Source organism: Entelurus aequoreus, linkage group LG22 (assembly GCF_033978785.1).
Source record: "Entelurus aequoreus isolate RoL-2023_Sb linkage group LG22, RoL_Eaeq_v1.1, whole genome shotgun sequence".
In the NCBI taxonomy this organism is placed as follows: domain Eukaryota; kingdom Metazoa; phylum Chordata; class Actinopteri; order Syngnathiformes; family Syngnathidae; genus Entelurus; species Entelurus aequoreus.
This window is the reverse complement of record NC_084752.1, coordinates 5,806,063-5,821,435: the sequence shown is the minus strand read 5'-3', so window position 1 is coordinate 5,821,435 and position 15,373 is coordinate 5,806,063. Positions and strand designations below refer to the sequence as shown.

The 15,373-nt window shown below is 39.5% G+C and overlaps 1 protein-coding gene across 6 annotated transcripts in view; it reads right to left on the bottom strand.

The window, feature by feature from the left end:
• hhip (hedgehog interacting protein) overlaps window positions 1-15,373 on the bottom strand; it is a 106,580-nt gene that overhangs the window by 81,740 nt on the left and 9,467 nt on the right. The window contains exons 2-3 of one of the 6 annotated variants that reach the window (XM_062032307.1): window positions 12,112-12,199; window positions 9,970-10,023 (exon numbers count right to left, since the gene is read on the bottom strand). In XM_062032307.1, coding sequence (XP_061888291.1) covers window positions 9,970-10,023; window positions 12,112-12,120 — 63 coding nt within the window. In that variant the 5' untranslated portion in view covers window positions 12,121-12,199. The other 5 variants (XM_062032308.1, XM_062032309.1, XM_062032306.1 and 2 more) reach the window with 5 other exon arrangements.

Sequence of the window (15,373 nt, the reverse complement as noted above, 5' to 3'; positions counted from 1 at the left end):
CTTCACAGAAATAAGATAACAGGCTAGCCAAACATGTCAGGTAAAGATTCCATCTAAATATACCAAAAATATTGTCTGATTACAAGAAAATTTGAAAGAGTACCGTCTCCACAGTCGGAAAACTGATCATGATAACGCACCGGTCATGTTTCTTTTTAAAGAAAATAAATAAAAAATATTTCATTACGCGCTAACGTAAAAGGCTAGAACGTGACGTGAACAAACAACTAATAACAATACAGTCGCTTTACGGCACAGTTTGTTTGTAAAATTGAATACTATCCAATTCGAGTAAGTCAACAGATACTATATCACTTTAGTACAGTGGTTCTTAACCTTTTTGGAGGTACCGAGCCCCACCAGTTTCATATGCGCATTCACCGAACCCTTCTTTAGCGAAAAATAAAATGTTTTTTTTCAAATTCAAGACAAAGTTATATGTTTTTGGTAACACTTTAGTATGGAGAACATATTCTAAGTAATAAAGACTTTATTTAGAGTTATTTGGTTAGGGTTAGGGTCAGGGTTATAATAAGGCCATGCCGAATAAGGCATTAATAAGTACTTAATAATGACTAGTTAAGAACCAATATGCTACTAATTTACATGTTAATAAGTAACTAATTAATGGTGAATATGTTCCCCATACTAAAGTGTCACCATGTTTTTTTACTGGTGCATAAAATGAACCGTGCATGAACATCACCTTGTTCAAACAACAAAACCAACACAGTGCATAAACTCACAACAAATGACACACCTGCAAACCAGTCAGCTGTTGCCGTATCCGTAATACGCCAATAGGGAGAAGTTTTTGTTTACACGATGAGTCGGGTGTGTTTTGACCTCCGCGATCAAACCCAGATTAAGAACCATTACTTTAGTTGAATATTCTAAAAACGTTGTTTTGTATGACTGTACCTTGGACACATAGAGTAAGATAGCCTGCTCAGTGGCCTTGTGGTGTGTCCGCTCTGAGATCGGTAGATTGTGAGTTCAAACCCCGGCCGAGTCATACCAAAGACTATAAAAATGGGACCCATTACCTCCCTGCTTGGCACTCAGCATCAAAGGTTGGAATTGGGGGTTATATCACTTAAACGTATACCCAGGCGTGGCCACCGCTGCCGCTCACCTCACCTCCCAGGGGGTGTCAAATGCAGAGGATAATTTCACCACACCTAGTGTGTGTGTGTGAAACAATCATTGGCACTTTAACTTTATAACGAATGCCATCAATCTAGAAGCTTTACAGGATATTCTAGAAACTTCACAGACATAAGCTAACAGGCTAGCCAAATTTGCTGGCTAACAGCTAAGCTAGGTGCTAACCCGGTAAAGTTACCGGTCGCCCTCCTACCTAGACCTTTGCCGAACAACTTTAACGGGGACGATTCGGTCGGTAAAGTGCCCATAATAATGCACCGGTCATGTTTCTTTTTAAAGAAAATTAAAAAATATATATATACTACCGTTCAAAAGTTTGGGGTCGCATTGAAATGTCCTTATTTTTGAAGGAAAAGCACTGTACTTTTCAATGAAGATAACTTTAAACTAGTCTTAACTTTAAAGAAATACACTCTATACATTGCTAATGTGGTAAATGACTATTCTAGCTGCAAATGTCTGGTTTTTGGTGCAATATCTACATAGGTGTATAGAGGCCCATTTCCAGCAACTATCACTCCAGCATTCTAATGGTACAATGTGTTTGCTCATTGGCTCAGAAGGCTAATTGATGATTAGAAAACCCTTGTGCAATCATGTTCACACATCTGAAAACACTTTAGCTCGTTACAGAAGCTACAAAACTGACCTTCCTTTGAGCTGATTGAGTTTCTGGAGCATCACATTTGTGGGGTCAATTAAACGCTCAAAATGGCCAGAAAAAGAGAACTTTCATCTGAAACTCGACAGTCTATTCTTGTTCTTAGAAATGAAGGCTATTCCACAAAATTGTTTGGGTGACCCCAAACTTTTGAACGGTAGTGTAATTTAATTATGCGATAACGTAAAAGGCTAGAACGTGACGTAAACAAACAACTAATAACAATATCGTCGCTTTACGGCACCGTTAGTTTGTAACACTGAATACTAGAGATGTCCGATAATATCAGCCTGCCGATATTATCGGCCAATAAATGCTTTAAAATGTAATATCGGAAATTAAATTATCAGTATTGTTTTTTTATAAATTAAATCAACATAAAAAACACAAGATACACTTACAATCAGTGCACCAACTCAAAAAAACTCCCTCCCCCATTTACACTCATTCACACAAAAGGGTTGTTTCTTTCTGTTATTAATATTCTGGTTCCTACATTATATATCAATATATATCAACACAGTCTGCAAGGGATACAGTCCGTAAGCACACATGATTGTGCGTGCTGCTGGTCCACTAATAGTACTAACCTTTAACAGTTAATTTTACTCATTTTCATTCATTACTAGTTTCTATGTAACCGTTTTTATATTGTTTTACTTTCTTTTTTATTCAAGAAAATGTTTTTAATTTATTTATCTTATTTTATTAATTTTTTAAAAAAGGACCTTATCTTCACCATACCTGGTTGTCCAAATTAGGCATATTAATGTGTTGATTCCACGACTGTATATATCCGTAGCGGTAATTAAGAGTTGGAGAATATCGGAATATCGATAAAAAAGCCATTATCGGACATCCCTACTGAATACCATCCAATAGGAGTAAGTATCACTTTAGTAGAATATTCTAAACACTTTCTTTTGAATGACCGTACCTGGGAAACACATGGGAGGAAGATAACGAACGCCACTAAACTAGAAGCTTTACAGAATATTCTAGAAACTTCACAGAAATAAGCTAACAGGCTAGCCAAAGTTAGCTAAGCTAGGTGCTAGCCCCGGTAACAGTTACCGGTTAAGTTAAGTTGTCCGGACAACTTTAACGGGGACGATTCGGACGGTAAAGTGACCATAATAATGCACCGGTCATGTTTCTTTTTAAAGAAAAGAAATACAAAAATATATAATTTCTTTGGGGCGGCATAGCTCGGTTGGTAGAGTGGCCGTGCCAGCAACTTGAGAGTTCCAGGTTCGATTCCCGCTTCCGCCATCCTAGTCACTGCCGTTGTGTCCTTGGGCAAGACACTTTTCCCACCTGCTCCCAGTGCCACCCACACTGGTTTAAATGTAACTTTGATATTGGGTTTCACTATGTAAAGCGCTTTGAGTCACTAGAGAAAAGCGCTATATAAATATAATTGACTTCACTTCACATTACGTGATAACGTAAAAGGCTAGAACGTCACGTAAACAAACAACTAATAATATCGTCGCTTTACGGCACCGTTAGTTTGCAACATTGAATACCATCCATTTCGAGTTAAGTATCACTTTAGTAGAATATTCTAAACACTTTCTTTTGTATGACCTTACCTGGGAAACACATGGGAGGAAGATAACGAACGCCACTAAACTAGAAGCTTTACAGAATATTCTAGAAACTTCACGGAAATAAGCTAACAGGCTAGCCAAAGTTAGCTAAGCTAGGTGCTAGCCCGGTAAAAGTTACCGGTTAAGTTAAGTTATCCGGACACCTTTAACGGGGACAATTCGGTCGGTAAAGTGACCATAATAATGCACCGGTCATGTTTCTTTAAAAAAAATAAAAATATAATTTCATTGGGGCGGCATAGGTCGGTTGGTAGAGTGGCCGTGCAAGCAACTTGAGGGTTCCAGGTTCGATTCCCGCTTCCGCCATCCTAGTCACTGCCGTTGTGTCCTTGGGCAAGACACTTTACCCACCTGCTCCCAGTGCCACCCACGCTGGTTTAAATGTAACTTTGATATTGGGTTTCACTATGTAAAGCGCTATATAAATATAATTGACTTCACTTCACATTACGTGATAACGTAAAAGGCTAGAACGTGACGTAAACAAACAACTAATAATATCGTCGCTTTACGGCACCGTTAGTTTGCAACATTGAATACCATCCATTTCGAGTTAAGTATCACACTAGTAGAATATTCTAAACACTTTCTTTTGTATGACCTTACCTGGGAAACACATGGGAGGAAGATAACGAACGCCACTAAACTAGAAGCTTTACAGAATATTCTAGAAACTTCACAGAAATAAGCTAACAGGCTAGCCAAAGTTAGCTAAGCTAGGTGCAAGCCCGGTAACAGTTACCGGTTAAGTTAAGTTGTCCGGACACCTTTAACGGGGACAATTCGGTCGGTAAAGTGACCATAATAATGCACCGGTCATGTTTCTTTTAAAAAAATATATATAATTTCATTGGGGCGGCATAGCTCGGTTGGTAGAGTGGCCGTGCCAGCAACTTGAGGGTTCCAGGTTCGATTCCCGCCATCCTAGTCACTGCCGTTGTGTCCTTGGGCAAGACACTTTACCCACCTGCTCCCAGTGCCACCCACGCTGGTTTAAATGTAACTTTGATATTGGGTTTCACTATGTAAAGCGCTATATAAATATAATTGACTTCACTTCACATTACCTGATCACGTAAAAGGCTAGAACGTGACGTAAACAAACAACTAATAACAATATCGTCGCTTTACGGCACCGTTAGTTTGTAACACTGAATACCATCCAATTCGAGTAAGTATCACTTTAGTAAAATATTTTAAACACTTTCTTTTGTATGACCTTACCTGAGAAACACATGGGAGGAAGATAACGAACGCCACTTAACCAGAAGCTTTACAGAATATTCTAGAAACTTCACAGAAATAAGCTAACAGGCTAGCCAAAGTTAGCTAAGCTAGGTGCTAGCCCGGTAAAAGTTACCGGTTAAGTTAAGTTATCCGGACAACTTTAACGGGCACAACACCGTCTCCTCAGTCGGTAAACTCGCCGCGATAACGCACCGGTCATGTTTCTTTTAAAAAGAAAATAAATAAATAATGTCATTTCATTGCGCGCATGTAACGTCAGAGGCTAGAAAGTGACGTAAAGACAAACAACTAATAACAAATACCGTCGCTTTACGGCGCCGTTTGTTTATGTTTTCGTTGCGTGGAGCTCGGCAAACCACCCACTAAAAAAAACCACGACCGCTATAAACCACCGCTTGTGACAATAAGACGGCGTTACAAAAGGTTGTCATTGAAAAAGGGGCGATGAATGGACACGATTAACCTCCTTACCCGGGCATCCCTGCGGTGAGCGATCTGGTAGGCGGCTCTCCGGGTGGGACAGCAGGACACCCGCGGGTACAACCTGTGGCAGACGTCGCCGCTGCCGCTGCCGTCGAGCAAGACTTTCCTGTCCCGCTTCTTGAGGCGCTTGGGCAGAGTGCCGTCGTAACACCGTCGCCTCCTGGCGCTCAGCTCCGCTCCCCTCTCGCCCAATTTGGCATCTCCGCACTCCCACACGTTGACAGCGATGGCCAGCACCAGCACGAATTGCAAATGCTTCATTATGCGTAGAAATAAAATTTAAAAAAAATAAAAAACACCGCTAATAACAGTAAATTAATTTCACCAGCTATCCCCCACGCCCTCCGTGTCTGCAATGTAATGTTATATAAAGGCTATAATATGTGCGTGTTTATTTGCATTTACAGCTTGCACATGTGCGCCAAAGAGAAAAGTGTAAGCACGCTGCACATAAAAGCAGGTGCCGCCAGTTCCAATCTATTAATATATGTGTTAAAAATAAATATCATGCTCCTCTTCCGTTTAAAAAAAAAAAAAAAAAAAAAAACTTGCACGAAAAAATAACAATATCACAATTTTATCCACAAAAAGTGCAGCCCCAAAACGAAGAGCCTTGGATGTTCCTCTCAGATGTAAATCCCTCGCTGCGTGGACGCATGGAGCCCAGGGGGGGCCTGGGGTGGGTGGGGTGGGGGGGGAAATAAAAGTTCTTCTTCCTCCGCAACACTAAAAAAGTCCTCAGGAGTGCTCACATGTTTTCTCTTTGGTCTCTTTCCTCCTTCTTCTTTTTAACCGGCGCGCTCGAAGAGCGCCGTGACGTGTGCGAGTCGGCGGGGGCGCGCGCACACACATACACACACACACACGCGCGCGCGCGCACACGCAGGGGGGGGGGGGGCAGGCGCGTACACGTCGAGGTCGACGATCACCTGGCTGGAAGGGGGGTTGGGTGCACACCCTTTAAGAAAACTTTTTCTACATTCATTTCTTGCATTAAAGGCAGTTTGAGGATTGTTTTGAAACAGGTGTTGCAATTCTGCCAAAAATAGGAAATACTGCAGCAACACCCAAGTTGTTATTAAAGTTAAAGTTAAAGTGCCAATGATTGTCACACACACACACACGAGGTGTGGCGAAATTACTCTCTGCATTTGACCCATCACCCTTGATCACTCCCTGGGAGTTGAGGGGAGCAGTGAGCAGCAGCAGTGGCCGCGCCCGGGAATCATTTTTGGCGATTTAACCCCCAATTCCAACCCTTGATGCTGAGTGCCAAGTAATGGGTCCCATTTTTATAGTCTTTGGTATGACTCGGCCGGGGTTTGAACTTATTTCGGATTTCTTTGGCGCAAGTCCATAATCATAAAGTTAAAGTACCAATGATTGTCACACACACACACACTAGGTGTGGCGTAATTATTCTCTGCATTTGACCCATCACCCTTGATCACCTCCTGGGAGGTGAGGGGAGCAGTGGGCAGCAGCGGTGGCCGCGCCCGGGAATAATTTTTGGTGATTTAACCCCCAATTCCAACCCTTGATGCTGAGTGCCAAGTAGGGAGGTAATGGCTCCCATTTTTATAGTCTTTGGTATGACTCGGCCGGGGTTTGAACGAGAGATGTCCGATAAATGCTTTAAAATGTAATATCGGAAATTATCGGTATCGTTTTTTTTTTTATCGGTATCGGTTTTTATTTTAATTAAATTTTTTTAAATTTTTTATTAAATCAACATAAAAAACACAAGATACACTTACAATTAGTGCACCAACCCAGAAAACCTCCCTCCCCCATTTACACTCATTCACACAAAAGGGTTGTTTCTTTCTGTTATTAATATTCTGGTTCCTACATTATATATCAATATATATCAATACAGTCTGCAAGGGATACAGTCCGTAAGCACACATGATTGTGCGTGCTGCTGGTTCACTAATAGTACTAACCTTTAACAGTTAATTTTACTCATTTTCATTAATTACTAGTTTCTATGTAACTGTTTTTATATTGTTGTACTTTCTTTTTTATTCAAGAAAATGTTTTTAATTTATTTATCTTATTTTATTATTTTTTAAAAAAAAAGGACCTTTCTTCACCATACCTGGTTGTCCAAATTAGACATAATAATGTGTTAATTCCACAACTGTATATATCGGTATCAGTTGATATCGGTATCTGTAATTAAGAGTTGGACAATATCGGAATATCGGCAAAAAAGCCATTATCGGACATCCCTAGTTTGAACTTATTTCTGATTTCTTTGGCATAAGACCATAATCATATAATAATAACTTCAATTTCACATAAATATGCATTTGTTTTCCTCATAGGAAGTGATGCAAAGGGGAATAATCTGCTCCAGGGTCAAACTGTCCCCATCATAAAAGCTTTACTAACTGCACAGGTAGTGTTTTGAGCGTCTAAATTACCGTATTTTTCGGAGTATAAGTCGCTCCAGTGTATAAGTCGCACCGGCCGAAAATGCATAATAAAGAAGGAAAAAAACATACATAAGTCGCACTGGAGTATAAATCACATTTTTTGGGGAAATGTATTTGATAAAAGCCAACACCAAGAATAGACATTTGAAAGGCAATTTAAAATAAATAAAGAATAGTGAACAACAGGCTGAATAAGTGTACGTTATATCAGTGGTCCCCAACCACCGGGCCGCGGCCCGTTACCGGTCCGTGGATCGATTGGTACCGGGCCGCACAAGAAATAAAAAAAAATAAAAATTAAAAATAAAAAAAAATATTATATGCCCCCACGACCCGACCTCGGATAAGCGGAAGAAGATGGATGGATGGATGGAAATTTTTTTTTTTTTTTTTATCAAATCAAGATAAAAAACACAAGATACACTTACAATTAGTGCACCAACCCAAAAAACCTCCCTCTCCCATTTACACTCATTCGCACAAAAGGGTTGTTTCTTTCTGTTATTAATATTTCTGATTCCTACATTATATATCAATATAGATCAATATAGTCTGCAGGGATACAGTCCGTAAGCACACGTGATTGTATTTTTTTATGACAAAAAAAATAAATAAAAAATACATAAGATTTTTTTTTAACGGGCATGAAGTCACGTCATGACATTGCTGGTTTTACGAGCAGAGGAGCATGTTCGGCAGCGCGCACACACGGAGTACTTACAAGCAGACACAGTGTGTAGACAGAAAAGGGAGAATGGAAGCATTTTGGCTTAAAAACTGATGATAAAGGTGAAGTTATAACACTGAAACGCCCTCAGGAAGAGGTGCTTTAAGACATGGCTAAAGTCCATCCGCAGTCTGCAGTGTTTTAGCTACTTCTAAACCACTAATCCTCGCCTCCATGGCGATAAATAAAGTACGTTTCTTACGCGTAACATTATCACTGGAGGAAAAGGAATAGCTAGACATGCTTCACTACACACCGTAGGAGGATACAACAGCTCACCGGCGTCACAATGTAAACAAATGCCATGGGTGGAGCTACACCTGACATCCACTGTAATGATACCAAGTACAGGAGAGTATCTAGTCGATACTACTATGATTACACAGTGTTTCCCACACATTCATTTATTTGTTGTGGCCCGCCACGAAAGAATTACGTCCGCCACAAATAAAAAAAATAAAAATATATATATATTTTTTTTGTCCTGTCCAGCTTCTCAGGCAAATCATATAGTTGATGTAGATGCCCATATAGGCTGTTCAGATTTACTTTACAAAAGAGAAGTGTAGGATACTTCTCGTGTTGCCTTATTTGTATTCGACCACTACTGTTTTCTGTTTATTTGTTACTGACTGTGGCAGGACACCTCTGCCTCTGTTTCACTTTATGTTGCTGGTCAATAATATGGTTGTAGTAGTAGGCTAAAGTTAAATTATTTAGTATGAATAAATGTCCCCACAAGATGTACATTTGACAGTGATTCATAGCAGGGAAGCTAACATCAGCCTACGGTGACAGCCAAAATATCTACTAACGTTACTTACCGCGGTAGGCTTCCTCAAATTTGACGTTGAGTTACAGTAAGCTGAAATGTCCACTTGTTTGGGGAGACACATATGACAATGCATTACATAGCTGTTTTTTTGGTTGTCTGAAGCGTGAACATCGATTTTATGTGAGGCCAGGGGTGTTCTTCCTCTTCTGGTTGACGTGAAGCGTTCGTTGTTGTCTCTGCCATTGTTTTTGTTTGCCGCTGAAACTTCATGTGCAGTTAATCATGTGACCGCCTGGCTGTGTTTGATTGGTGAAACGGAGTCAAACGTCACCAGTGACTGCATCTGATTGGTGAAACGCAGGCATGCTACTTTGAAGGTCTGTCTGACAAACCAAAACAAACAAAGCGTGCATTAACAGATGGATAAAAATCAGTAGCGAGTAGCGAGCTGAATGTAGATAAATGGAGCGGAGTAAAAGTAGCGTTTCTTCTCTATAAATATACTCTAGTAAAAGTATGTTGCATTAAAACTACTCTTAGAAGTACAATTTATCCCAAAAGTTACTCAAGTAGATGTAACGGAGTAAATGTAGCGTGTTACTACCCACCTGTGTGTATAATAGACTGTATTTATATTATTCACATGTAAAAAAAATACCTTATTATTTATTGTGAGCGAACTGTGGTGCTGAATTTCCCCCAGGGATCAATAAAGTACTTTCTATTATATTCTATTATACAACTTGAAGCCTTGTGTTTATTATGTCAAGCTACATTTTGCCTTGGGCTTCCCGTGCGCCATGTCCCTTTTTGTATGTTTGCCTTGGTATCGGAATTAAATGACTCTTACCTGCCATGCTGCTTCTGCCACTTCCTGTCCTTCCACATCCAGGGGAACCCGACCATCGCTACAATGTGAGCAGAACAACTCATATGAGTTCTGATCAGAAATGAGAAACGAGTGTTAGTGTTTCATATTTTTGCGATAAAATGCGTATTATTGTCTTTATTATTTACTAGTTCTTACCTACCGTATTTTTCGGACTATAAGTCACAGTTTTTTTCATAGTTTGTCCGGGGGTGCGACTTATACTCAGGAGCGACTTATGTGTGAAATTATTAACACATTAGCGTAAAATATCAAATAATATTATTTAGCTCATTCACGTAAGAGACTAGACGTATAAGATTTCATGGGATTTAGCGATTAGGAGTGACAGATTGTTTGGTAAACGTATAGCATGTTCTATATGTTATAGTTATTTGAATGACTCTTACCATAATATGTTACGTTAACATACCAGGCACCTTCTCAGTTGGTTATTTATGCCTCATATAACGTACACTTATTCAGCCTGTTGTTCACTATTCTTTATTTATTTTAAATTGCCTTTCAAATGTCTATTCTTGGTGTTGGCTTTTATCAAATACATTTCCCCAAAAAATGTGATTTATACTCCAGTGCGACTTATGTATGTTTTTTTCCTTCTTTATTATGCATTTTCGGCCGGTGCGACTTATACTCTGGAGCGACTTATACTCCGAAAAATACGGTAATTTAGACGCTCAAAACACTACCTGTGCAGTTAGTAAAGCTTTTATGATGGGGACAGTTTGACCCTGGAGCAGATTATTCCCCTTTGCATCACTTCCTATGAGGAAAACAAATGCATATTTATGTGAAATTGAAGTTATTATTATATGATTATGGACTTATGCCAAAGAAATCAGAAATAAGTTCAAACCCCGGCCGAGTCATACCAAAGACTATAAAAGTAGGACCCATTACTTGGCACTCAGCATCAAGGGTTGGAATTGGGGGTTAAATCACCAAAAATGATTCCCGGACGCGGCCACCGCTGCTGCTCACTGCTCCCCTCACCTCCCAGGAGGTGATCAGGGGTGATGGGTCAAACGCAGAGAATAATTACACCACACCAAGTGTGTGTGTGACAATCATTGGTACTTTAACTTTATGATTATGGACTTACGCCAAAGAAATCAGAAATAAGTTCAAACCCCGGCCGAGTCATACCAAAGACTATAAAAATGGGACCCATTACTTGGCACTCAGCATCAAGGGTTGGAATTGGGGGTTAAATCACCAAAAATTATTCCCGGGCGCGGCCACTGCTGCTGCTCACTGCTCCCCTCAACTCCCAGGGAGTGATCGAGGGTGATGGGTCAAATGCAGAGAGTAATTTCGCCACTCCTAGTGTGTGTGTGTGACTATCATTGGCACTTTAACTTTAATAACAACTTGGGTGTTGTTGCAGTATTTCCTATTTTTGGCAGAATTGCCGCGGCCCGGTGGTTGGGGACCACTCATATAACGTACACTTATTCAGCCTGTTGTTCACTATTCTTTATTTATTTTAAATTGCCTTTCAAATGTCTATTCTTGGTGTTGGCTTTTATCAAATACATTTCCCCAGAAAATGAGACTTATACAGTATATGTTTTTTTCCTTCTTTATTATGCATTTTCGGCCGGTGCGACTTATACTCCGGAGCGACTTATAGTCCGAAAAATACGGTACATACCATAAAAAGAGCCCCCCACAAATAAGCACACTAAACCTTTCACCAGCATTGTTGTCTCTCTTAGACATCTGATGTGGGCGGGGTTCCTGTGGCAATATGAAGTTACATCACTAACTGTGTCATGTTTTCCTAAAAAACACTGATGACCCATTGCCTGGTTGCCTCTCTGCAAGGTGGCTCCTGATACCACCGTCAGTGTGGAACACTTCTTTTATTCCCACTAAAAATCACACCATAGCAACCCAAGATGTGCCTAAAATATGGGAGTTACGGGAAATAACACCTCCACCTTTTTTTTTTTGTGGAAAGACTTGGCGAAGGAGCTACGTTGCAGCACCTGTTCTTACTTGGGGGTCTGGACTTACCTGCTGGAATCCGGGATGGGGGGTCCGGGTTTGATTGCGGGCAATTACGGAAAGGCCTGGCTATGAGCTGTACCCCCCATGGTCCCACCTTCTGCATTCTTCACGTCAGCCCGCCAGTTTCAGCGCCGTGTAGCGTACGGAGCTTGTGGAAAGATCATGGCAGACGAGATCCATGGCTGCACAAAAAAAAAAAAAGAAAACATGTGGGATGCAGCTGTGGAGCGGAGGGGAGCACATCTGCTGAGAGAGATAGATCATTAGAGAGTGTGCACACACACACACACACACACACACACACACACACACACACACACACACACACACACACACACACACACACACACACACACACACACACACACACACACACACACACACACACACACACACACACACACACACACACACACACACACACACACACACAAGCATTGAACGTCTCTTGCAAAACTCTCAATTTCAAAATAATTTCATTCTTGCAGTGTTATTTGCCATTGCAAAAATGTGTTGTTTTTTTTTAAGTGTGTGGGCAAAATGTTGAAGCTGACTTTTGCATTTCTTTTGACAAAACTTTTTTTTTTTTGCTTCGCCACGTGCAAAAAGCACAAGGAGTGAGACGTATTGTTTGTTTGTTTCTTAACAGGGTGACGCAAAGACGACAACTGTTTTTAACGTTTAAACGTACGTTTAATGTTTTTTTTAACGTTTGTTCTTTTATTCTGTTTTTAGAAGAGCGCTAATGGTAGAGTAAAAGTAGGTATTCCAGGGGTGTCCATACTGCAACATGGGGACTTTTTAATTGGCTTCTTAGTACCGTATTTTTCGGAGTATAAGTCGCACCGGCCGAAAATGCATAATAAAGAAGGAGAAAAACATATATAAGTCGCACTGGAGTATAAGTCGCATTTTTTGGGGAAATGTATTTGATAAAAGCCAACACCAAGAATAGACATTTGAAAGGCAATTTAAAATAAAGAATAGTGAACAACAGGCTGAATAAGTGTACGTTATATGAGGCATAAATAACCAACTGAGAAGGTGCCTGGTATGTTAACGTAACATATTATGGTAAGAGTCATTCAAATAACTATAACATATAGAACATGCTATACGTTTACCAAACAATCTGTCACTCCTAATCGCTAAATCCCATGAAATCTTATACGTCTAGTCTCTTACGTGAATGAGCTAAATAATATTATTTGATATTTTAAGGTAATGTGTTAATAATTTCAGACATAAGTCGCTCCTGAGTATAAGTCGCACCCCCGGCCAAACTATGAAAAAAACTGCGACTTATAGTCCGAAAAATACGGTATATTCTGAGCGTTTTATTGATGCATATCAATGAAATATATCATTGTTCAGTGTTTCCCATAAACTGCCAAGATACCTGTGGCGGTGGGGGCGTGGCTATGGGCGTGGTCACCATGACATCATCGAGCAATTTGCATAATTTACTACAATGATATGATTTTCTCTAAAAAGGCTCAAAAAATGTATACTTACTAATTAATAAAAACAGTTTTGTTTTAAACGTCCATCCATCCATCCATCCATTTTACAATATAATTACAACACTTTATGTACATATTTATATACAGATTTGAACAATAAGTTATTCACTGAAATATATTTATTAATTGTGGTTCTTACAAAAAATATATCTTATAAAATATAAAAGCTAAAATGTCTCTTAAAGCTCTGCCCCTTTAATGAGTGCATAATAAATAATTTAACTTTAGCCTACTTCTACAACCATATTATTTACCAGCAACATAAAGTGAAACAGAGGCAGAGGTGTCCTGCCACAGTCAGTAACAAATAAACAGAAAACAGTAGTGGTCTAATACAAATAAGGCAACAAGAGAAGTATCCTACACTTCTCTTTTGTAAAGTAAATCTGAACAGCCTATATGGGCATCTACATCAACTATATGATTTGCCTGAGAAGCTGGAAAGGCCCAAAAAAAAACAACAACAAAAAAAAATAATTTTTTTTTAAAAATTTGTGGCGGACGTAATTCTGTTGTGGCGGGCCGCCACAAATAAATGAATGTGTGGGAAACACTGTTGTTACATATTACACTCATTTGCTTTGCCACAGATACCACACATGTTAAGATGCTGACATTTTGTTGAGATAGTTTCGCATGTATTGACCTACATTGTCTTAGCATCTTTTTTGTTCAAAATGTATCAATGTGGCCCCTGCATCTCTTAATCTAGGGGTGTCCAATTTTTTTCACTTGGGGGCTACAAAACCCAAAACCAGTGAAGTTGTCACGTTGTGTAAATGGTAAATAAAAACAGAATACAATGATTTGTAAATCCTTTTCAACTTACATTCAGTTGACTAGACTGCAAAGACAAGATGTTTAACGTTCCAACTGGTAAACGTAATTTTTTTTGCAAATATTAGCTCATTTGGAATTTGATGCCTGCAACATGTTTCAAAAAAGCTGGCACAAGTGGCAAAAAAGACTGATAAAGTTGAGGAATGCTCATCAAACACTTATTTGGAACATCCCACAGGTGAACAGGCTAATTGGGAACAGGTGGGTGCCATGATTGGGTATAAAAGCAGCTTCCATGAAATGCTCAGTCATTCACAAACAAGGATGGGGCGAGGGTCACCACTTTGTCAACAAACGCGAGAGCAAATTGTCGAACAGTTTAAGAACAACCTTTCTCAACCAGCTATTGCAAGGAATTTAGGGATTTCACCATCTACGCTCCGTAATATCATCAAAAGGTTCAGAAAATCTGGAGAAATCCCTGCACGTAAGCGGCAATGCCCATGACCGTCGATGCCTCAGGCGGTACTGCATCAAAAAGCGACATCAGTGTGTAAAGGACATCACCACATGGGCTCAGGAACACTTAAGAAAACCACTGTCAGTAACTACAGTTTGTCGCTACATCTGTAAGTGCAAGTTAAAACTCTACTATGCAAAGCAAAGCCATTTATCAACAACACCCAGAAACGCTGCCGGCTTCGCTGGGCCTGAGCTCATCTAAGATGGACTGATGCAAAGTGGAAAAGCGTTCTGTGGTCTGACGAGTCCACATTTCAAAATCTTTTTTGGAAACTGTGGACGTTGTGTCCTCTGGACCAAAGAACAAAAGAACCATCCGGACTGTTCTAAGCGCAAAGTTCAACAGCCAGCATGTGTGATGGTATGGGGGTGTATTAGTTATATATATATATATATATATATATATATATATATATATATATATATATATATATATATATATATATATATATATATATATATATATATATATATATATATATATATATATATATATATGTATTTATATATATATATATATATATATATATG